The 24,938-nt window shown below is 42.8% G+C and overlaps 2 protein-coding genes across 2 annotated transcripts in view; both read right to left on the reverse strand.

Annotated features, from left to right (window-relative positions):
* Positions 1–248: 248 nt before the first annotated feature.
* LOC308147106 (uncharacterized protein) lies at positions 249–12,224 on the reverse strand. Its single transcript, XM_080519187.1, has 10 exons — positions 11,938–12,224; positions 7,698–7,852; positions 5,239–5,398; positions 5,052–5,151; positions 4,259–4,419; positions 4,031–4,161; positions 3,740–3,902; positions 2,017–2,125; positions 1,868–1,937; positions 249–1,771 (listed from the first exon to the last, which is right to left on the reverse strand). Exons 1-10 carry the CDS (start codon positions 12,005–12,007, stop codon positions 1,673–1,675), a joined length of 1,218 nt encoding a protein of 405 aa, XP_080375313.1. The 5' UTR covers positions 12,008–12,224; the 3' UTR covers positions 249–1,672.
* Positions 12,225–13,091: 867 nt separating this feature from the next.
* dock11 (dedicator of cytokinesis 11) overlaps positions 13,092–24,938 on the reverse strand; it is a 54,684-nt gene continuing 42,837 nt past the window's right edge. Inside the window, exons 41-53 of the mRNA XM_080519295.1 lie at positions 24,508–24,690; positions 24,289–24,402; positions 23,964–24,179; positions 22,943–23,000; positions 22,698–22,804; positions 21,987–22,109; positions 20,120–20,233; positions 19,770–19,916; positions 18,653–18,863; positions 17,908–18,098; positions 17,030–17,130; positions 16,804–16,942; positions 13,092–14,651 (exon numbers count right to left, since the gene is read on the reverse strand). Coding sequence (XP_080375421.1) covers positions 14,562–14,651; positions 16,804–16,942; positions 17,030–17,130; positions 17,908–18,098; positions 18,653–18,863; positions 19,770–19,916; positions 20,120–20,233; positions 21,987–22,109; positions 22,698–22,804; positions 22,943–23,000; positions 23,964–24,179; positions 24,289–24,402; positions 24,508–24,690 — 1,794 coding nt within the window. The 3' untranslated portion in view covers positions 13,092–14,561. The remainder of the gene's footprint in view (positions 14,652–16,803; positions 16,943–17,029; positions 17,131–17,907; positions 18,099–18,652; positions 18,864–19,769; positions 19,917–20,119; positions 20,234–21,986; positions 22,110–22,697; positions 22,805–22,942; positions 23,001–23,963; positions 24,180–24,288; positions 24,403–24,507; positions 24,691–24,938) is intronic.

The following is a 24,938-nucleotide window of genomic DNA, read 5'->3' on the forward strand; positions in this document are numbered from 1 at the left end:
AATGGCTGAATGATAATCATGTTGAAAAGTGGTTTGGAACATGTGAACATTCAGCCTTTCATGTGAGGAGAAGCGGGGTCGTCCCTGGAGGCAGGAGAAAAGCCCTGCTTCTTCTCTCCTTCGCCTGTTTCGATTGATTGACGTCACACTTTCCGTATTGTGACGTTGAATATTTGTATGTGGGTGAACAAAGCGCAAACTGAAAAGTGTTTTGAAGAGAAGCTGCAAAGAAGAAGAAGAAGAAGAAGAACTTTGAGAGCATTTAATAAAATTCACTGCAGATTACATTGAAACGTGAGACTAACATCATTTCCTTCAAACATCTGCCAAGAAAACACAAGATTCCTCGATAATCAAATAATTCAGATTGTCTTTATTATCTCCTTAAAACACAGTCAGCAGAGAACCCAGGGTGAAACATCTCATTGTAAATAAGCAAGTAGAAATGTCAATACTCATGTCATCACTTTACACAGAATCAACCAAGTGACATCCACGTTTGTTGAATTACTTCATTATCCAGTATGGAGAGGCCCCAGTTTTCATCATTGCTTTTTTTGTTTGTTTGAAGAAAAACACACTTAAGTCCCAAATTCCCATCAAAGTCGCAGGCTGCGTAAAAACAGAAACAATCTGTGGCTCAGATCAGAAGTTTCTCCAAGTAAAGTTCGAGCAGGTTGATGGTTCCAACATGTTGTGATAAGGAATTAATAAACGCCCCTGTTCTTCCCTCAGAAGAGGTGAATAGAAGGCGTCGCATCTGTTTCTCGGATTTCACAAATTAGCTTTTGATTTGGTCGCTACCAAGACCTCTTCCTGCTTTGTTGGATCTCGACACCACCTTGTGGCACAAACGGGCATTGCAACGCGACCCAAGCTTGTCCGCTAACTTCAGTAGACGCCAGTGTACCACTAATGCAGATATCAGTAGATAATGAAACTGGTCAACTTAAATACCAGCTTTATTCATTCATTTATTAGAGAGAGACCACGGGAGCAGCAGGAGTGGCGTTTATTTACTGAGGCCAGTTTCCCTGGGATCCGAACGGAAAACTGACCGTTTCATTTTTGTGTAGTTTGGGGGAAGTTGTCTCAAAGACTTTTCTCAGTCTGGACTTTCATTTTGTACTATATTTGTAACGAATTTCTCACTTGTCCATTGCCATTGCCAGTCCATTCAAGTGTTGGACAGTATTCTTACGATAGGGAAAGCAAGATAGCAACGCATCCCCTTGAAAACAGCGAGTTAAAAACCCAGTTCTGTGAACTGACGAGGTTCTTCTTGATGCGATCAGGTACCGTCCCTCCCGAGAGTTCTTGGAGCTATGAAAAGTGCACCGCTCCTAGAAGAACAACTCGCATACAAAAAGAAATGATGGCGCACACGTTTCCCAGTAAACTTCACACACAAGATCCAGGGTTCGGCGCTGAGCAGCTCTTTTGGAAGGCGGTGCCAAAGTTTTCACTTCCTGTCCCAGCGTGAATCGCACGCCCGTCAGAGAGCGACTCCTCGGCAGGCTGAAATCCACTTTGTGGCCGAAGCCTGTCGATGAGACGTGACCAGAAAGGAGGTGACCGACGCCGCCACAGACACGCGACGCATTTCAGTCTTCAAATCGGAAGAGAGGAGCGAGGCAAAGCCTTCTGGTGCTCAGGGTGAACCACCAGCCTGTCAGGAGTTCTCCTGGCGGACGCTGTTTTCAGCCACCAGTGTGAGTTTGCACGGCTCAGTGGCTTCAGGCATCGGCGTGTACAGGCGGCTTATCGTGGTCTGTCAAAAAAACAAAAAAAAAAAACAAAGACGTGGGCTCAACTTCCTGCTCAGAGAGACACACCAAACACTTTCGTTTTTTTCCCTTTACTGTACCTTCCATTCTTTGTTCCCGTTGAATAGCACCGAAGGATCGGGTATATTGGGACAGAAGACGGCTCTGTATCTACGGAACAAACAGAAAAGCGCGTTGCGATTCCGGGAGCTTTTGGGGAAGACGCACAGACGACTCTTAAAAGACGCACCTATTGAAGCAGTAGCAGGCCAGAACCAAGCAGATGGACATAACGATGGAAAGGATGCTGGCGATCACAATGGTAGACTTCATGGGCTGGACAGGCACTCGATTACTACCTGTGACAAGGACAACACACGTTGATTAAGTTCCTAGGTATTATGATTGATGAACATTTGACATGGAAATCACATATTAATAATGTCAAAGTAAAGGTATCCCAAATAATAGCTGTGTTGCATAGAGTCAAAGATTCTCTAAATAAGAGTGCTTTGTTTTTGTTGTATAACTCATTGATTGTTCCATATCTGACCTATTGCATTGAAGTGTGGGGAAATGCCTGTAAAACACACATTAATCCAATTTTTCGTTTACAGAAAAGAGCGATTAGAGTCGCTAGTGGAAGTGGTTACAGAGACCATACTGATCCTTTATATAGACAACTAAAAACACTGAAATTTAAAGATTTTGTGGAGTATAACCTTCTAAAAACCATGTTTAAAGCTCATCTGGAAATTTTACCGAACAGATTGCAAAACAGATTCGCCAAGAGAAAAAGTAGATGTGAACTGAAAGGAACTGAGGTTTTTTACAAAACCCAGGTTTCAATCGGCCGTAATGGAAAAATGCATCTCAATGGAAGGAGTCGGTCTGTGGAACAGTCTTGATTGTAAAATTAAAACTTCTAAATCCATTGATGTGTTTAAGAAACTTGTTAAATGATCAATGTTACAGAAATACAACACTGCGGAGTAGCAGATCAACCTTATTGATTTATTTTGTGTTTGATGTCTTGGAAAAAGACGCTGCATGTGACACTCAAATGAACTGAACTGGAACTGTAAATGATTTTGTGTTGATAAGGGGCAGACATTATAAGTTTTACTTCTTCCTGCTCCTTTTCATTCATATGACATGCTGTTGTTGCGTCGTTTTAAATGAATGACATAAATAATAAAATGGAGAAAAAAAATGAAATGAAATGATTTGTTCACTTGAACTCCACACATGTCACATGTCTCATCCTACAAACTTATCAGATCTCAAAAGCATTTTTTTTTTCCCCCCACCCGCTTCACTTCTGGGCAGATCTACTTGTTCTTCAGACGTGTGTCACGTGAAGCGAGACCCTCCAGTGTATTTTAGTGTACAACCAGCAGACGGCGCCAACGCTTCCCTAAAGTACGGTGGCCCTGAAGTGCAAACCACAACAGCAAATCACTAAACACAACAACAAATTGAAAAACACAACACAAATGAAAAAACACAACAACAAATGAAAAAACACAACAAATGAAAAAACACAACACAAATGAAAAAACACAACACAAATGAAAAAACACAACAACAAATGTGTTTTTCATTTTGTCGTGTTTTTTCATTTGCTGTATTGGTTTTTTCATTTGTGTTGTGTTTTTTCATTTGTGTTGTGTTTTTTCATTTGTGTTGTGTTTTTTCATTTGCTGTTGTGTTTAGTGATTTGTTGTTGTGTTTAGTGATTTGTTGTTGTGGTTTGCGCTTCAGGGCCGCCGTACTAAAGAGAGTCCAGACCAGCCCAGACAAAAGATTGCATGATGATTTGTTTTTTTATTTTCAACCTTCACTTTTCACCACAGTGAGCAGATCGGATACAAATCGAGGAGCAGCTGTCTAGTTGTACCGGTTGCACTTAAAGCACTTGCACACACCCTTGTGTGCGATAGAACGTTGCATTTTTAAATAAAGATTCTCACCGTAAGTCATGAATCCCTGGCCGTCGCTCCGCATGTCCGGGCAGTAATGAGTGGACGTGACATGGTACACAAACTCATAGCGACACTCATTATTATAGTCAATAATGGCATGCAATAAGCGCTCTCCCGGGAGCTCGGGGGGGATCTGAATGGTCTGGCAGCGCTGGGGGAAAAAATAAAGGAAAGAATTTCGATTAATGGATAATATCAATACATGAAGCGCCATCTCTTTGCAGCTGGCAGCATTAATATTTAAATGTGGGAGGAGATCACACACGTCAGGCACCTTACTTGTTTTATTTCACATTCTTTGTAGCAGACCTGGTAATCCCAGCAATTACTCGTTCCAAGCTCCGGGGTCGTCCACGTCAGACTGAGACGCTCTCCGTCCTCTCTGACGCTCATCTCTGGCAGAGGGATCACTGGAGACGGGAGACAACAAGCGAGTCGTCCACACTTGACTCTACTTATGTCACGAAAGCGCGTGACGGGACATATGTGTGATTAAAAGGAACCAACCGAGTGTCGGCTTGAAGGTTTTTAAGTGGGAGTCGGTCTCCACGAGGACACAGACGTCTGTGCTGAAACCGTTCAGGTAACAACCGCTCCTCATCCCATCGCTGTAACCGTGACGGCACCTTTTTAAACTTTTAATATTTTCCTCTGTGGTTTCACAAAGCCTGCAATGACAGAGACGGGAGTGGTTCAAGACAGGTTTTTCGTCCTTTACTTTGCTGTTGATGACTCTGCAATTCCTCCTTTCACCACAATGCCAATTTTTACCTCAAATTAAAACATTTTGCTGTTGAATTTGATACAAAGGTGATGGGGATTGTAATTATATCATAACCTTTAGGGCATCCACGGCTGCAGCTTGGATCTTGACAGTTGTTGATATAGAGTGTAAAAGTCTGGTATGCAAACATGAATAAAGAGATGCCATGTAGTTTAACTACTGCTCTGTTGCTCTTAAATGGATATAATGTCTTGTAATCACGATTATATAAATACGATTCAAACAAGGCTTTACGAACTCCAGCGTCCAGAAAATCCAAGTCTATGGACTCCATGATTTAAAATGCTGCAACTTGCAATAAAATTGCAAGAACATGGGAAAAAAAATATAAAATTCTCTGAAACGACGGCGGGGAAGTTTTCAGTTTTAGCATTTTGTCGCTTTTATAATTCCACCATAATGAAGCTACAGACGAGTTCCCAAGTAACACTGGAAGGGATATTGTGTAAATCCTCTTCTTTCTGCACGTACTGTACAGCTTGTCCTTCTTCTGTTTCCATACATTTTAATCCTCACCTGTAGGACACGGCCACGTTGAGATCCGGATTCAGCGGGATCCAGGAACAGTTTATTCCACTGGGCTCGGCCACACATTTAAAATCCTCCACCAGCCGACCTGTGCAAGCACGTACAGTACAGACAGGCTCTAAAATACCACCCGGACATGATGACCGATACATAGAAAATCACCGAAAACTTTTACCTTCCGGCTTCTCCGTAGTTACAGTCGTGCTCTTATTGATGCTCGTCCAGCCGTCACAGGGCTCAACGCCCACAACCTGGATCACCACTTCCCATCCATCCGAACATGTTTCTCCTGTCAGGTAGGTGTCGCTGTAGTACTTGCTTTTTACTTTCACGGGCTGGAAACAACAACAACAAAAGAAGCAAATGTGTGTTAGTTTTGACTAAAACCTGAATTCCTGACATATAAAACATGTCACAAAAAATCAGGATGTTATGGAGTTCAAAAAGTTTGATTAGAGAGCGAGGAAGCACCGTGTGCATGTGTATTTTATGTAATCAGATTACTGAGCGTTTGTCTTTTGTGCACCTCAAACAACAGAAACCTGCAGAATATTGCACGAGTTCCCATCCGTGGTTCACGTCAACGATTGGCTGCCGAAGAAGCAGAAGGGCAATCTTGATTTTCAGTATGAATACAGACTGTGAAAGCGGCGCCTACGATCCTTCTGACGTTTTGGGCTTCAAGCAGCAGGTGTCAGAAAAGTGACCACAGGGAGAACTGGCGTGTGGCGGCCAAGCGTTCATAGCGACGTCGCGTTTTGATCCTTCCATGTCGGCTCTTCCTGTCATCGTGAAGCAGAATTCACCAAGCGTTGGATGGTTCACCCACTAACAGGGAACGTGAGCTGGGCTCAGACCGTCGTGAGACAGGTTAGTTTTACCCTCCTGATGATGTGTTGTTGCAATAGTAATCCTTCGAGCAGACCAGTGGGCGTGTACCAACAGGTTTTTTTTAACAGCACACCTAAATGACCGAGAACACGCCAAACGTGTACGACGGACAGGTTCTCCTGGTAAAGTTCCGGATGAGCCGACACTAAAACGGCCAAGACGCTACAACTTTTCGGTGTCCGTCTTCCCGATGTCCGCCATCTTGGATTTTTCTGCCAAATGGTGCGTTCAGTATTAACTTGTCCTCATGACCTGCCCGTATGAAAAGACATGTCTTCAGGACACGTAAGAGTATTAGGGTATCAAAGTGTATCAAAGTCAGAATACTAATACCAATAACATTACTGCCACTAATACCAATACTAATTTGAAGGCTAAGACTAGCACCAATATCAATACCAATGCTACTTCTAATAATAATTTGAATGCTAATACCAATACTAACACCCAAATCAATACCAATACAAATCAACTGCACAACTACCAAGCAACACAACAACATCGTTATGTCTTCCAATACAATAAGTAGTTCAGGTTAACTCTGTATAGGAGGATTTAATACAGAGTCATCATGTATGGATTCTTATATCTGAAGCACATCGTTCTTTAAAACACGAGCGTGTCGAAGGTGCAGATTCCACTCAGAACGACCTTCGCCTGGACTTTGACCTGCAGCCTGTTGCTGAGAGGAAGAGACGTTGCATCAAAATGCCACCTTGAGTACATAACCAAGGAGAGAGTTTCCCAATAGATCCTGCTCTGTCAATGATTGAAGTGAATGGATGAACAAATACTGTGGATAAGACCATAATAAAAGGACATTATTTGTCATTATATGTGCAATATAATGACATTTAGTAAAAGAGACGCCGCTTGTTTTGACCACATTCATCTCTCAAATCAAAGTCCCATGAAATCTAAAGACAGAGAACAATATCCATTACACATTAACCACGGCGAGCAGACAAGGAAGTGAGTTTCCAATTTGTTCCTGAACTTGTGAGTGTGCCGTGCGCCGTGTATGTTTTGTGTAATGATGCATCAGTGTATTAATATTGGAATGAAATGATCACAGAGCGCTGGTCTCCACTGCAGTTTGTCCAGTCATGTAAAACAGGAAGTGGTGCAGCGGCGGCGCGTGAAGCTCATAAAGCCCCGCCGACAATATTTCTCACCACCTCTTCCACCTTCCTTATCGTGGAAACTCCACCTTCCAGACTCCTCGCCCTCAAACACACTGGTTTAGTAGCCAGACTACTTTACATTGTTATACTCAATGTCTTGCTTCAGGAACGTTCAACAGGCAGACTGCAGGGAATTGAACCTGCGATTATTATTGCTATTATTGCTTATTATTCCCATTTATGTTAAAGTCATTACGAGACACAAACCTGCAATATTTCGAAGAAAAAGGCGATGAAAGTAACAACTGTTCTGAATTTCTCCGCAAGAAAAACCTTGTTGACACAAATAACAGGCGATAAAAGTATGAACCAGAAACGAAAACGCTTGTGGCATTTCAATTCTGAAAGAGAGGGCTGCTTCTTGGATCGACGCGAAAGTCGTATAGCGAATCGTTTGGAATCACGTTTCCCCGGCTGGGGGGTGCGATTAGTGGTTCCCCGTCACTGTGCACGTCTGTGAAAACACGGATTGGATGTGAATCCGACGTATGGAATCGATGGGATCATTTTCATTCAGTGTCAGATTGAATTTCCTTTTTAAGTCAAAACTCAGGGAAACCTTTTGGCTGGAGGCTCCCTTGTTCCGCCGGTAGAAGTGATACTCCACGTCGCAGCCTCGGGGCAGGTCCCCGGGTCGTTCCCAGGTCCAGGACAGCTTGGCGCTGAGAGGATCCAGCCACTCGTACGAGATGGTGGAGACGGGAGGAAGGACGTCTGTGGGAAAAGAGAGACGGAGAGAGGAGTGAACCAGTAATTAACTATCCCAGTTCCCAGTTACATGAGCGAATGAGAAATGTGCACAATAGCGAGCAGTGCTCAAAAATTGAAGCTTTAAAAAAAGTATTTTTTTTTGTTTTATACATACATACATATATAGATATATATATAAATTGTTAAATTATAAACTTAATTTATAAATTTAACAATATCTAAATTGTTAAACGTATACATATATATATACACACACATATATACACACACACACACACATATATATATATATATATATATACACACACACACACACATATATATATATATATATATAAATTGTTAAATTCTAAACTTAATTTATTATTTTATAAATTAAGTATATAAACTTAATTTGTTGTTAATTTGTTAAATTGATAAATTTAACAATATATAAATTGTTAAATTTAGATAGATAGATAGATAGATAGATAGATAGATAGATAGATAGATAGATAGATAGATAGATAGATAGATAGATAGATAGATAGATAGATAGATAGATAGATAGATAGATAGATAGATAGAACAATTTGACTCTAAACTTTTTCTACTTCTGGTTGTTCTCCATTATTCGTTTTTCCAGCAACATTTTAAACAGCGTGATGCTCCAAAACCAAAAACTATTGTGCAAGAATGAGAAAAAACAACAACAGCGTTCAGCATCAACGCTGATTGAATGTGTTGAAGAGAATTCTGTCGCATCGCAGATCGTCGCTGAAAAATGTCATTCGTTTTTTGCAAAAAGTTGGTCAAATACATACGTACATACTTCGTTGCGCGCCAAATTTTTTGTTGGCGAAGGTAACGATGTAGTTTTCATGTTGGGCCACTAGTAGGTGCCGTAGTTACCTCGGTCAGCAAAAGTTTGGGCAGGTAATGTTTATTTATTTATTTGTATGCATGTATTTGACCAACTCTTCGCAAAAACCACAAACCCAGATTTCATGAACTCTTCAGGGACGACTTGTCGTCATCAAAGGACCAATTATTTAGATTTTGGGAGGGTGACGCCAAACCGTTTCTGACTAAATCCCCAAAAGCTGTGAAAAGACGTCCCGTACAAGGAGAGGCGCTTCATGAAGGGGGTTAAAGGAGATCAGCGTCTGTTGCCATGGAGACGCTCCCCACTCAGTGTTTCACACAGTGCTGCTGCTACCCGACAGGCTCGTTAGCACTGATATGTGCTAATGGATAACAGGTTAGCGATGCTAACTCGGTCCCACCAAACAAATGTGGCGTCGGCGAGGGCCTGCGCTCTAGCGAGTGTAGCTCTAGGTTATTTTTTACAATGAAACAACACACTTATTTATGTTTTTACACTTTGCTGCCTGACAAGGACACATAAAACTGAACTGGCCTTTCAGCCATTGATGACTTTATATTTCCCGTATATAGGTCATATCAAATAGAAGTTTATTCAAGCACATTAAATCAAAATGGCAGCAGGAAAAAAATGTAAATTAAAACTACAGACTTTAATGCAAACGGATTAAACTATATTTATTATTGTAGTGTTTATTTGAACTAGTTTAGCCTCCTGCTGCCTGAGAAGATGTGTTGTGATGAGTAATTAGAAACTTTATGGGTCATCTTGGTGAAATTACTTCTCTATCTGTAATCCGTCTTATCTGCCAAGTGAGTTATAAAATCACCCGCGTGGGAATTTGTCTGTTCGTCTGTTGACAAGACATCTCAAAGACCCCGTGTGTGGATCCGCATGGAAATTGGCACGCGGCTGCATTTTGCTCAAACGTAGAACCAATTTTATTTTGGCGGTGATCTGGATCGACGTAAATGTTACGTTTGAAAAGTTTCATTTTGCAATATTCAAACCACACAAATGAATCAAGGCAGTTGGTCTGGATGCGGAATACGTGTCATCTCCCCGCGTCCATGTTGGCGGAGGTCAGAAAATCTCTGCTCGCTCTTATTCTTGACTTCACGTACGATTTGTTTTTCACTTCCCACTGGTACAGCCGACTCCAACGTACCTGCACCGCCTCGTCAACAGTCTCATGGAGGAAACTGGACAACAAACAACACGGACGTCAGGTTTCCACTCAGTTCTGACATATAACAACATTATCTATGATCTTATATCACGTTTAGGAGGAGAAAAAATTAGTCAGACAGGGTTTTTAAGTGGATTCAATTTCACTGGCAATGAATGTGGCCAGGTTTCATTGCTTTACTGCTCAGCCAAGGTGCAGATCAGCTCCAATATAACGACTCATGATCTAAAAACAGACCTGTGTAAACATGAATGTGACTCGAAGACGCCTCGAGCTGGGGTGTGTTGTTATTTTTATTTTTTTTTATTTTTTTGGCTGGTTCTTTTCTTTATCAAGCCAAGAATGTTTCATCAATGAAATTTACTCACAAATCCCCTCAAAATATCAGAACTGTCTCACTCTTGTGCCGCCCGCGTCCGTTTCCTATTGATGGCGAACCTTGAGTTTGAGGTTTTTTTTTTTTTTTTTTTTTAAAGGCCTGTGTCGGTGGTGGTAATGTGGGAGTTAAATAAGGCGTGGAGCTGCAGTCAGACTCAGACAGGATGGGAAAAAAGGCCCACTTATGCAGTGATGAGGAAGCAGGAGGGGCAGGAAGCCCCGGTGCAAGGATGGAGCTGGAAGAAGCACCAGGGCTGCTGGACGAGCATCTCCGCCGCTTGTGCAAACTCAGAAGAATGAATGGCTCTGAACAATTATCATCTGGTAATCAAACCATCTCGTCCTGACGTCCCTTAATCGTTCCACACAGTGCAGGAAAAAGCTCATTTGCGAGTAAGGTGAATAACCATCCACATGTAAACACAGTGGAATACAGAGACAGTTTAGCTCTATCAAGCCAATTCTAACGATTTTCCTTGTATTGTGATGAGTAGAAATAATGTAAATTCATTAAAACCTTAAGTGTGGTCAGGAATAAATAAAACTCAATCTGATCTGTAGGAGCAATGACACCAAAAGCGACTTATAATACAGTTGTGACGATTACTTACAATAGTCTGACCTGTAGAAATAATGATTATTGAACTTTTTTGCACATGTCTTACATAGAAAACGGCAAATTGGATCCGAACTGACCAAAACAAACAGCTTGAAACATTTTACAGGGACAATTTCACATCACAAATCCAAATACTTCCGTTTCTGCAGGACAGCTCCGCTCTTGGGAATAATTAAATAATCAAAAAAAAAATATCCTTGATACAATCTGGCGACTATTATGGATAATAAATTATTTTAGAAGTGAATGAACAAGATTGATTTGTTTATTTATTTTTTATAGTCTTAAACTAAGTTCCATTCAAATGATTCTTTGGGTCTGTTTTTTTCTCAAGAGCGTCTAAATGAGTCACACTCGTGAAGTGGCACTTTGAATCGTCTTATCCCCTCGAGCTCATTTTTAACCCAGTGCGTCACGGAACGCGCCGCTGCTGGTTTCTTTGGATCCGGATGAGTTTGTTCACAGACCAACACGGGAGGCAAGTGTGATGTAGAAGTGAATAAATGGAACCCTCTGGAATCCACGTGTCAGGAGAAATCCTTCCATTTTCTTATCATATCTTCACATGTATTTTTTCCATTTACGCACGAGTTGCCGTGTTGATTTTGACTGACGCGAATGTGGAGCGGCAAGAAAAGTGACGTTAATTAATCGACAGATCAAAATCATTCATGCTGAATTGACAGAAAAGAAGGACTCGTTGTCCATTTCTATCAAGTGGTGAATTATTTGGTTATTTTAAAACGCACTGAGCATCACGACGCCAATAAATCTCCCAGACGACTGAATAAAAAAAACCTGGACCGTCACAGCAGTTTGTATAATCCAGATTTTTTTTTAAAAAGCAGGTGTATTCGTGGGGACTTCTTAAATATTTGTATCCAACTTCGGTCTCCATGGAGCAAAAATAAATAAACAGAAAGGACGCGAGTGCGTCAGGAAGCCCGGTGGAAATCAGGTCAACTCAAATGGGCTATAAATATAGAATGAAGGGGGTAAAAAAACAAAAAAAAAACGGTTTCGTTTGCATTCTTTACCTGCGTGACAGTCGAATCCCAGCGACGTGAGGGCGAATAGAACCGCGTAGAATCTGCGCGCAGCCGTCATGCTTTCCTCTGGCGCTCCGTGCGTCTTTATTCCATGAAGACGCGCGTCCTTCGCCCCCCCAGCGTCGACTCTGGCTTGGAGTTGACGCTCAAAAAGAAAAGAAAAAGAAAGAAAGAAAGAAAGATGGATAGACCACACCGTGTAAAAGGATTTAAAAAGCTGGATGTGGAAGAAAACGGAGTGAAAACAGTCGCCAAAACGCGACTGCGTCCAAAAGCGCGTCCTGACAGACTGAGCGCACACCCACACACACGCCACAATCTACCGGGAACTACTGAAGGGTGGAGCTCGAGTGGGAGGTAATAAAAAAAAAAAAACCTAAACAATCTCCGATGACATGGAGGACAGAGCGCAAAGAGTTAAAACAAGCAGGGCAGAGCTTTTAAAGAGAGAGAGACGCCACTTTGCGCGTGCGGGATGAAGACGTCAGGCTCTTAATGAGATAATGAGTCCGTGAGGTTTCATGTTGGAGGTCAGGGCTTAAAAAGAGCTGGAAGAAAAGGAAACAGCAGTGAGAACATCCAAACTCCTCATGGCGCATGCAGGGAGAGTTCAAATTATTATTATTATTATTATTGTGATTAAACTGCTCTTTCCCCCAATGCTTTATATTCATTTTCAATTTACAATTATTAACAGAACACAAGCAACATAGTCACAACATTTCTTCGGGTGACAGTTTGTAATTTTCCTTAAAGTTGGGAATCACGTGACAATATGGCGGCGGAGACGCTCATTAAAAGGGTGAATGGAGGGTGAGGACTCTCAATGGGGACAATTTCCTTTAACAGTGTCTCGCCTGAAGGTAAAGACAAAGACTTTGGTTTGGGATAAATCTCGAGGCGTCTCATCGTCTCCCTTAAAGAAAGATGAATTTAAAAAAATGGGGGGACAGGTTCTGCGGAAAGACACAACCTGGGACGACCATTTTGACAGCGTCTTCCAAGTTTTCTTCTTCAAGTTTGATTTAAACAGAAGCTTCGGGGTCGAACTTCCTCGAAATCACACGGTCGTCTTTAATTGTCGAAAGACTGAGTTTTGTAGATGTAGAGAAACTCGCTCATAGATGTTTTTGTTTGTTTGTTTCCCCTACAGGATTTATTTGAAAAAAAAAAAAAGGCTTTACAAAGTAAAGTTTGACAAGCAGCTGCACCTCGGTACATTTAATGCAATAGAAATGAAAAAAAAACAAACAAAAAAAACCCATCTCTGCCGGGACAGAAAGGAACAAATATAATACACACATGGACACAGACGTTCATTTACAGCAAGGATCTCTGTACATCAGCTTTAAATACTCGTCTTCCACCTGCTCGCTTCAGTGTAGCACTTTGTGAAATACCGTGAGGAGAAAATGTTTCAGTCGAGCACGAAGGCACTGGGTCCAAGTGGAGTTTTTGTCACGTCTCCTCTCTGGGGTCGCTTTCTTATTTGCCGCCATGTTGGTTCTGCTCTCATGCCAGTTTGGTTTTTTTTAAAGGTTTTGCTGATCGTTTCGGAAGCTCTCGCACTGAGAAATCTCAGTCATGGAATACAATCGTGTCCAACGCGACGCCCCCGGGAGGCGAAGTCTGGCAAGGAAAACGATGACTCGGCAATATTTCAAATACTTGTGAGGGCAAATGTGTAGAAACATTTACGCGTCTGTTCGTGGAAAAATGAAAACAAGGTTTTCTGGCGGCCAAAAACCTTCAAAATAAAATGTCCTGAAGGATTTAACATGAGTGGATCGGCCCCAGAGGTTTCCCCGCATCAGCAAAAAAAAAAAATCCTCCTTACTTAAGAGAATTACTTACAATTACGACGCGGAGAATTCATAATAATTTAAGTTCTCACTTTTCAAAAAGACTCAATACTAAAAAAAAAGAATAATTTAAATGTCCAAATTCACACCGTTTGTTCTTGAAGTTCCTCAACTTCCTGTCTGAGTTGAATATTAAAAATTAAAAGTCCTGATTTGAATCGTGCAAATCGTTTTAACACAAGATTTGATGTAAAAAAATAAAAATTTTTAAAGAGAAAATTCATTGTTTGTAAAACCGGTGCAAGTGAAACTTTAAAAGGAGCCGATTTAAAAGAAAAACCTTTCCTCAAATTCGTGTGATTCCTTCCTGGTTTTGTCTGAATCTTCTGAAGGACGTCCGACGCGCCACGGAGGTCACGATACCCCGTTTCATCTTGGAAAACAATCACGCTTGTGTTTTGACTGCACTTTTATCTCCAAAACACCCGATGGCGGCTTCAAACCCGCGTCTTTTCCTTTTGCTTTGGCCTGGAATGCTGCCGGTCGCCACCGGTGGAACGATGAGGCGGGGAGGAGACATGTCGTTCTGCATAGGTGTCGAAGGCGGCGTTGCAGTGAGAGGAAGAGGAGGAGGAGGAGGAGGAGGAGGAGGAGAAAAACAAATTGCTCAAAAGTCACAAACAGCGAGTCGCGCAGTGGAAGAAAGTGCAGTGCAGCCGAGCATGACTCAGCAGGAACCCGCAGCCGAGCATGACTCAGCAGGAACCCGCAGCCGAGCGTGCAGGCCCGGGCGGGGTCAAAGGTCGAGGCTCAGCCGAGCTCGGTGGACGTCCCGCTGATGGCGCGGAACACGTGGAGCGAGTTCTGGAGCAGCGAGCGCATCAAGTCCTCCTGGTAGATCTGGAGGGCGAGAGAGAGAGAGAGAGTGAGAGAGAGAGAGAGAGAGAGAGAGAGAGAGAGAGAGAGAGAGAGAGAGAGAGAGAGAGAGAGTGAGAGAGAGAGAGACCCGGATCAGAACAAACGACACGGAGACGACGAGTGGAGAAAGAAGAGCTTGTCGCAACAACCACTTGGTTTCTCAACCAGTTCGACTTCACCCGACGGGCAGGAAGTCTGGTTTTTATCCCTTCAACTCAAAACTGAGAGAAGAGTTTCACCAAACATTTGAGTTTAATCTGAAAATTGGGTTTCGAAATGATTCTTTTCTCTTCTTGGGAAACTGATATTCGTCGTATTTTAGGATAAATCATTTAAAACGTTGCTTGTACAATTTTCTACTTCATCCTCGGGGATTTCTTCTTAACTACTCTTTTTCTTTCCTGATGATTTCAACCTTTTTTGTTGTTCTCAAAACCCATACTTTCTACTTCAAGGTTTGAAAATTCAATTTTTTTTAATTCCTCCAAACATTTAAGGTTTTTCCTATAATTTTGACTTTATTCTTTAAATTCTAATCCATTTTTCCATCTTTAGAAAATTGTACTTGATTGGTTATTAAATATATATTTTGAAAATATATGTTTCACACAAAAGGTTCTCATTTGTTTTTTGTTTTTTTTACCTTATTATAAATAAGAACAATTTATCTTGAGACATTTCAGTTCTACTTCTTAATTTTTTTCAGAAAAATGTCCTCACTCATGTCAATTTATTTATTGTCACAAAATCTGTGCTTTATAAAGATGATTTTTAAAAATTTTTTATTTTATAATATATTTTTGTCTTCAGATTTGTTTCAGAAAATATATTTTCGCTTTTATATTTCTTACTATTTATATTCCATCTTTTCACATTTTCAAAAATATGTTGTTTCATTTACTTCACTTGATTCCCTAAAAATATTTTATTGCCAAAAATAATAAATTATTTCAGCGAATTTTTTTTTTTTTTAATATTTTAGAAATGGGGCAATTAAATCTATTGTCAGGGATTTCTTCTCATTATCAGTAATATTAAAGTTGCTGCTCAAATTAAACCCTTTTTAAAACAAGAAATTCAACTTCAAATGTATTTTTTACCTTTACTGTCATTTTAATACTTGATACCCACTTTCAAAAATTTTTTTTAGTTTCACAAATTGAATGTGGGAAAAAATAAAACAACCTGTTGGACCCGATGCTGGAATAACTTTAAAAATGACAAGTTTTCTTTAATATTTTTCCATCTTTCATCGTGGTAAAAGAACAGTTTCTAGAGAAAAGGAAGTATGAAAATAAAATCTTGCTCAAGATATTGTCGGTCATCTTATCAAGTCACCGACAATTCAAAGATGGCCGCCTCTTCAGTGTCGAGCGTTCGATTCGAAGGCCGAAGTGCAGAAATGGCGGTTTTAAAAAGACCTTACTGTCCCGTCTGATTTCACGCTGCTCGCTTTGATTTGTTGACGTGAAACAGTCCAAACTGGATTGTTGTGAAAGCAGTTTTGGCGAAGTTGCATTTGGAGGAGGCGCTTTTGAAAATGTTTTTAAAAACGGGAGCCGTTTTTTAAACGTGTGGTTGTCGGCGGCTCTGAGCGCCGTTGGACAGACGATGGATCAAAGGTTTAGAGTTTTGACTTGAACCGCGTGGACACGAGTCCCACGGACATTAAAAACCTACTTCTGACACGTGAGAGTCTTATTTCTGGCTTCGAATGTTACACGACCGCCTGCTTTTTTGTTTTGGATTTCCTGGTTGGGGGAATGTGACATTTGATTACTTCGAGCTGCGCCTCCTGACAGAACGGGGAAGCTGGTCGCGATAATCGGCATGTCCTAGCTTGCGAGAGGTGAGAGGAATGTGGAGGTGAAACCCAATCGTGGGTCCGTGCATCAAGCAAGTTGGGTGATAAGATAACTGAAGGAAAGACAGAAAAGACAACAAGAACTCTTGACATTACCTTTTGATCCTCAAAGCTTTAGTGCAGCGGGTTGGAGAGAGGAATCAAAGAGGTTAGTTCAGCGGCGGAAAGGAGGGGGAGTGAGGGAGGGTCACATGCTAACGGACACAAGCGCCGGAGAGGAAATTCGGGTTTTCACCGAGCTTTAAATTGACGGGGACTCCGGCGTCTCACCTGCTCGTGGATGATTTCCGACAGCTCCTTCACCATCTCTTTGAAGTTGGCCTTCAGGCCCTCGTGGTACTCCAACTGGTCCTCCTTGATCAGCCGCTCGTTGATGTCCAGCGCCAGGCTGCACGCCTCCACGAAGCGCCTGCAAGCCACATTGGAATTGGTGACCCAGCAACCACCCGGCAACCACCCGGCAACCACCCAGCAACCACCCGCGCTCAACGTCTACCTGAAAACGTCCTTCAGCTCTTTGATCTTCTTGCCGCCGGCCTGGTTGGATTTGCCCTCGTCCAGGAAGGCTCTGGCGTACGCCATGGGCCCCGCGTTCACCTGCGCAAAATAAAAAAAAATATATAAAAACCCCCAGTGTTCAGCCGCACACCAGTGGTGACAGACTGCATGGCATGATGGCGACGCTTTTAAATAAAGTAACCCCATGCTAGTCTCCGAGCGCAAATCTGAGAGTCGTTCTGTAAAGACCAAATAAAAAAACGGAAGTAAAAATTTCCCGGAATTTCTCGGAGAAACAAAAGAAACTTTTGAAAAACTTAAATATGGCTCCCGGATATTAACGAAACAACATTCTGATAAAAATGCACACAAAAAACAACAACAAATATTCATCTACGAGTCTCATTGTTTTTCCGGGAGCTTTTGTAACCAATTGATGACGCGATGCTCTTTATTTCAGCCACGGATGATTGACATTGCTTTCTTTTTCAAACCGGCCCGACGGCGTGGCGAGTTCATTCCACCGCTTCTCTCCGGGTGTGAAGAGAAGAACCGCAGAACAAAGCAGGCAGAGAATCGTGTTTTGAATCCTCCAGATCAAATCAGAGAAAGTTTACGTCTTTATGACACCGCGTCATCAAAGCCCAAATTTTTTTTTGTTGTCCTTTTTTTTTTTTTTTTTTAAAGGTGATGAATTTCTGAACGACCCATCTCAAATGAGTGAATCAGATTTAGGTTGTTGTGTCTAACATTTGTTCAGACCTCAGTGGCGGTACACACCAGGTGGACGTATAATAAATTCAAAAGTCTTAGAAGTGACCAATCGTTGCTTCGCGGCTCCGTCCTTTTGGGTTTTCCCCGTTTTCCCTTCCTCACCTGCACCGAGACGCAGCCCTGCAGTTTGAGCTGCAGCTGGATCATGTCCACCTCCTGGTGGGAGCAGAGCTTGATCAGCTCGGCCGTCCGGGCCTTCATCTCGTCGATGGCCACCTCCACCGGCTTCAGCTCCACCTGCTTCTCCCCCACCACCTCCACGCGCTTCTTCACGTACGGGAAGGTGTTTCCAGCTGCAGGAGCCACACGGATTCATTTTGCCATTAAAAACAAACGTTTCTTATTTGGTTTAGTCTCATTTTATTCACATTTCAGAATTCTACTTGAATAAATAAACCTGCTCAAAATAACTTTTTCCAAGTCATTTGCTTTTCCCAGTGACGTAATAAAGAAAACCATCATAATTGAGAGAATGCTGTATATTCCATATCCCCCGTATGTTAATAAAACTTCTTTTTGATGCACAAACTGGACAAAAAAAACTCCATAATACATTTTGTTTCTAAGAAAAGCAGCCCTATTTATATGTATTAATCCATCATTGGACATAATTACAGTCGTGGTTGTGACACGATATTGTAAATTAAACTTACCTGGTTAAATAAAAAGTTAAATAACGAATATATTGTATTGTCTTCCAGCAAACACTTGCTATAACAGTGGTTGGAACCAATATTGTGAAAGTTTTCGGTTGTTTCAGCGATCGGCTTTTCGGCGAAACCCGTTTTTTATTCGACGTTCCGGATTCGTTTTTTTTTTTTCTTTTTCTTTTTCTTTTTCAACCCACTGATGAGAACGATCCTCCGCTTGCACTGCTCCTCCACGCCGCCGTGCTTCTTGCCCGACAGCGTGTACGGCGTCTCGAACACGAAGCGGCTGATGTTGTGGCACTTCTCGAAGTCGCTCTTCTTCTCCGGGGCCTCCTTCTCCTCGAAGTACGGCTTGACGAAGGTCACCTGGACGTAGGCCAACTTCACGTCCAGGTCTCTGGGGTTCACCTGGAGGATTGGAGGGGGGAGGGGGGAGGGGTGGGGGGGCGTCGATTTCAAGTTGGAAGATGTGTGGATTTGATTGGTTGAGCGTAAAACAACACAAAGTGCCTCAGAAACACACAAACTCAAAAATGCAAACTGAAAGTAATTTTCTTTTAAATGTATTTAAGGTAGTGCAAATAAACAATACAAAACAGTAAACAATTCCAAAGATGTGCGAAAATGAACAATACATTCTATATACAAAAGAAAAACAAGTGTTACCTCAAATACTATTTACATCATGTGTGTGTGTGTGTGTGTGTGCTTGTATATGAAATACTAAGTGTGACTTGGTTCTGTTTCTGGAGGAAACAGAGGAGAAAGGAAATAGTTTGGTAACATATAAACGAGCAAAAGAGAGAAAAAAAAGTGAAATGATCCATTTTGTAGAAATTGAAAGAGTTTGTTTTGGAATCGAGGTTCTATTGTCATAAATTCAGGGAGTGTCGACTGAGATTCCATAATAATAATAATAATATAGTCAGACGGCAGATTTTTCTTCCATTGATGTCTCCGGATATAATTTTTTGATTTCCAGTTTGTGAGTGTGGTTTCCTTGGCGATTGGTTCTGGCTACAAGCAGTAGTTTAGTGTGTGGTGAGTGGAGGGTGATAGTTGAGAAGGTGAGTTTCTGTGTATTGCATCAGTTGTAGATTTGCATTTGTAGACACACTGTAGATGTTATTGCATATCTGAGTCCAGATGTTGGCATCAGGAGCAAGTGACAGGTCTTGTTCCCATTTGTGATGTGGAATTGCCACATCTTTGTCTGACTTTGTAATAATTTTATACAATTTGGTTGTGAGTTTTTTTTTAAAACACATTTTTTTTCTAACGTCAAAATGATTGGTTTTGTTTTCACCCCCTCACCTTGTTGGAATCCTGAATTATTTTGACGTTCTCAGGCCCGAACTTGTCCCCGTAGAGCGTCAGCAGCCGCTGGGAGATCTCCGACAGGCCGGTGAGTTTGGGCTCCTTGTAGATGTACTCCTTCCCATCCTCCTCCTCGAAGAAGCCCTGCTCCACACACACACACACACACACGCGCGCACGCACACACACAACTGGCGTGGGGAGCTGCTCCACACAACTGTAATTCACCTTGAAAGACGCCTATTAAGAGTGTTTTTCAAAACAATTTCCAACAGAATTAAATAAAACCTTCAGTCTGCAGCCACTGTGGATTTTGACATTCGTGCCCGTCAGCGCCTTTGGCTCACCTGTCCGTAGAACGCCACCCTGAAGTAAGTCCCCAGCAGCCTGCGCCCCGACTGGATCACCTCCATGACCTTGTTGTAGGCCCGGTGAAGCGTGTCGTACAGCCGGCTCAGTTTCTGGCCGGATAAAGGAAAAAAAAAAAAAAAAAAGAAGAATCAAGTAAAGACACGACAAGAGTCGGTCTGTTTGTGTGGACGGCTCACCGGCGCGGGAGGAGGGAAGCGTCACAGTGTGTTCATTTACATTATTCGCCGACGACGCTTCACTATTATCGCCATTATTTATGATCTGATGGAAAGTAACAACTAAGTGAACGCAGAATGTGGCCAAACCGGTTGGATCACGACGGGATCAGGTAACAACCGATCAGCGGCGGCGCCGATTGGATGACTGGCAGTTGCCAGTTCACGACTTCGAGCCAAAACGTCTTATCTTCCTGCCAATCAACCTCCTTCAACACAGCAGTGCGTGTGCCAACATAACACAGCTGGCTTGAGTACTTGCAATTTCAGGTGCCTCACCGTGACACCTGAAGATGATGATTAGCTGGAATTCAGGTGAGCTCACAAAAAACAACAACAAATAAAACAGACTGAGCTCCGGGTTTAAAGGCGTGTCGTTACGGAGGCAACACAGTAATCGTCCGTTCCGCACACTGGAGTCGACCTCACCTGATCTGATCCCTCATGATCTCACCTGATCTGATCCCTCATGATCTCACCTGATCTGATCCCTCATGATCTCACCTGATCTGATCCCTCATGATCTCACCTGATCTGATCCCTCATGATCTCACCTGATCTGATCTAACCTCTAATCCCAGTTCAAAGAGCTGATGACTTCTACTCGGCTTACCAGAGTGTTTTTAATTTCAAATTGGATTAGAAATACTGTCATGGCTGCAAAGAAACTGGCTATGTGACAATATTCCGACCAATGATGATTGGATTTGTATTGTTCAACATATATATATACACATACGCATATATATACATATACACATGGAGGTTGATGACAACGTGACTCGTTTTAAGATGCGACTCACTAATGTGTCCCTGAAACATTGAAGATATGGAACAATGTTTATTTTCTGTTTGTTTATTTACTTTGTCTTTGCACAACTATATATATATATATATATATATATATATATATATATATATATATATATATATATATATATATATATATATATGCATATGTTGTTTTGCAGTTTATGTTGTATGCATATTTAAACACCTGGGAATGCAAGATGTAATATCATGTTATACCTGTATTATCTGTTCCCAATAAAATATTTGACTTAAATAAATTAACAAAAAAAAAAAAAGAAATACTGTCATTATTTTCCATTGGGGAATAGAATTTTATTTCAGCATCAAGTAGTGGAATACTTTCATGCTGTGCTTCCAAAGACTTTAAGTGACACACCCACAGATTTTGAATACCTGAGCTCCCCATTGTTCAGTGCGACTTGATAGCTGAGTCAACGGAGCCGGAAGTTGTTTACATTTCTACTTTAGTAACGTCCATGTTCAAGCTGCAATGATCCCCACGCACACCGATAAGGCCCGAGCATTAACGAGTTTGCAAACCCGCAAACCGGTTTTCATCGGGCCATTCAGTTTCTGCTATAAAGATTTAAAAAAAAAAAAAAAAAAAAATTTTTTTGCATATGCCCGAGATGTGATGGAGTGAATGTGCAGTCTTGAATCCTCTGTTAAAAATAAATAAATAAATAATTTTCCTCGTTGACATGGCCACGCCCTGCAGGGTGACCTTTGACGCTTTTTTTTCGCTTTCAAATTTATTATAATTTTTTTTAAAAACATGCAGACCCTCCTGCGCCGCCGGAGCCCCAACGTTTACCTCGTACTCGTGGCGTTTCTCGTAAACGGGGATGACGAGCTTGGCGACGTGCGTGATGAGCTCGTAGCGCTCGGCCTTCCACAGCGCCTCCACGCACACCTCCAGGTGCTCCACCAACACTTCCTGCGACACGGTCGGGGGGGGCAGAGGGTTAGAGACCGCCACAGTCGCCACGCGCAGAGACATCCTTCGCTTTTTCACAGTGGAGAAAAAAATAAATAAAAAAAATTAAAGCTGCATTGGCCGGGACCTCGCTCAAGCCCGTCGGGGTGGCCACGATCCTCTAGACAGGTTATTGATCATTTTTTAAGTTAAAAAAAAAAAAAAAATGTTTTGAATTACTTTTATTTTGAAAAAACTGCATCAAAACCAGCTAATTAACTAGTGATTCGTGACCGCAGCGTCCCCATTAGGCCACCTACCAAATTTCAGCTCAATCGGACAACATTTGCTAGCATGCTAACGGGCATGCTAGGCTGCAAGCTAGCCAATCCACCTGAAAATCTCAGGTGGTACTCGGCAGGTGCCCCCGAGCCGGAGTCTGGTGTACGGTACTTCAATTGTGGTGTGAATGACGCAGCGCTGGTGGAACATGAAATGTTTTTCAAAAACATCCGCAACTTAGGCACTTGTCGGCGGCGGACGAATTACAAAAGGGACCTGGCATTGCCGAGGTCCCTAAAAAAACCAAAAAGGTCACAAGAGTGGCACCTCGGTGTAGTAAACGTCCTGCATTCCCGTGTCTTCCTTCATGGCCGCCTCCTCGTCGATGTTGAACGTGATCCTCTTAAAGGCGGCGAGGCCGCTGGGGAACAACTCTAGGGGTGGAAAGCAAAGACGGGGGGGGGGGATTAAAAAAAAAACGTTTATGAATCATTGCATGTGTGGGCACTGGAGAAACACAACGGCCCCTCCGATGGCAGTTTGGTTTTTGTTTACAGAACCAGTCATCTTACTTTTCCTGTGCAGGTACTCGGCGACGAGCGCAGCCACGTGAACGTAGCACATGGCGGCCTGCGGAGACAAGAGACAGGCGGCGGGTTCAGCGAGGACAAAACCGCGTATAGACAAGTATGTACACACAAAAGTTACGTTTCCTCCTCTTGCAAAACAAGAGAATGTAGAAAACGGTGGCCGTGCAGTATTGTTGTGGAACTTTACGAAAATTCACATCACACTTCAAATGGGGCAACAATTAGTCTATTTGCACAAAACAAAATAGAGTTTCTCTGTCTGTATCTCCCCCTAATTCAGACAAACAGGATTGTATTGTGGTCTATTTCTTTCTAAAAGTGAATCACGTCTCTCAAGTGTTTCCCATCGGAGCTTTAATCCGAGCAAAACAGTCCCGGCGAGGTAAAGCACAGTATTTCACAACACATGCAGCTTGTGTCATTCCACCGCAAGGCTGCGTGAAGAAACGCTCGGTTGATTCTGGGAAAGACGGCCAGGCGAGTTAAATAAAAAGAAAGAAAAAAGAAAGCTAAAAATGTATTATGAAATCAATCATCTTTGATGTCTAGCTACAACACAAACCCACAATCAGAAAAGCCACACATGTACAGGAAGAACATTCAACCTTCCAGACAGAATGACCTAATAAATAATTATCATTGTTGTTGACGATGAGACACATGGGGAAGAGATTAATGGATCAAATCATAGATCATCAATAATGTGAAACCAAAAACCGACGTATTTCACCTTGAAGAGGTTGGAGGAGGTTTAGACTGACCTGAAATTAACACGTAAGTAATATAATAATAATATATACATATAATGGTGATGTTGGTGGATGTGGCCCAGAGGGAGAACGTGAGCTGGAAACAAAATGGGACCCAGTAACAAACCCTGCGGTACGCCACAGGGAAGAGGGACAAATTATCCCCGCTTAAAGGACGGCGGTAGAAGCCAACGGGCCGGAGTGTCCAATCCTGAAGGACGCTTGTTGGTTCCGCTGGTCTCGGCAGGCCGTACCTCGGACAGGTCTCCGTTCTTGAGGTGGGCTCTGGCCATGCTGTCCAGCCAGGTGCGCCTCAGTTCCGGGGTGCTGGCGTAGGACCGGGCCAGGCTGTACTGCAGGTCCAGCAGCATCTCCGGGTCCTTCTCGTGCTCCCTCATCTGGGCCGTGGCCATGAGCACCGTGCGGATCCGCTTGGTCAGGCCCTTCACCTCCGAGGGGAAGCCTGTGGACTGTTACACAGCAGGAACATCAGGGCAAGTCAAAAGACAGAACTATCAATGGACACTCTCCAGCCAAAACAAGCGGCCGGGAATCGCGCTGAGGATCGTGAGCGTCTACCTTCATGACCTTGTCGCTGTTGGCGAAGTTGTTGATGATGGAGAGCGACTCCTGGAAGCGCGAGCTGCCGGTGAGCGCCACGTCGGAGATCAGCTGGCTCACGGCGATGATGATCTGAAACGCAAGGGGAGAGAGAGGGAGAGTGTGGTGAAGCGGCAGAACCCGTGCGAGGGGAGTGCAAGGTGGACTCGTGAAGGACGAGCGGCGGCGGCGTCGTACCTGCAGGTGCGTGCGCAGGAAGGTCTTCCTCTTGGTGTACTCGTAGTTGTTCCTCATGAGCAGGTAGAGGAGCGCCGAGGCTTCGGCCCGGAGCGACGCCAGCTTGGAGACGCAGCACTTCAGCACCTCGCAACACAGCGCCTCGCACAGCGTCACGCGGCCCTTGAACAGCGCCGACGGGAACTGGCGGGGGGGGGGGGGGAACAAAACACCTCCGTGTGTGAAATGTGGATTTTTTTTTAACAGTACTTTGATTTGTTGATCTAAAAAAAAAAAAGCTTTTCTCTCCGCTGAATGTTGTCTCAAGTCTTTCCAGACTCTTCTATTGGCTCCGCCCATTTTCTGTCAACTCTGAGCTACTCTGACGTTCTGAGGCCACAGAACATCTGGATCCATGACATTAGCGAGCGCACACAGCTGGACCCCATTTA

The sequence above is a fragment of the Blennius ocellaris genome, assembly GCF_963422515.1.
Source record: "Blennius ocellaris genome assembly, chromosome: 23".
Classification (NCBI taxonomy): Eukaryota; Metazoa; Chordata; class Actinopteri; order Blenniiformes; family Blenniidae; genus Blennius; species Blennius ocellaris.

Bases quoted from the DNA above. Each gene is read 5' to 3' on its own strand.
- LOC308147106 (XM_080519187.1), bottom strand. From the start codon at position 12,007: ATGACGGCTGCGCGCAGATTCTACGCGGTTCTATTCGCCCTCACGTCG. The intron at 3,903-4,030 runs GTAAGGTGCCTG...TTTTTCCCCCAG, and splicing joins AAGAATGTGAAATAAAACAA to CGCTGCCAGACCATTCAGAT. The intron at 2,126-3,739 runs GTGAGAATCTTT...TCCTTGTCACAG, and splicing joins CCAGGGATTCATGACTTACG to GTAGTAATCGAGTGCCTGTC.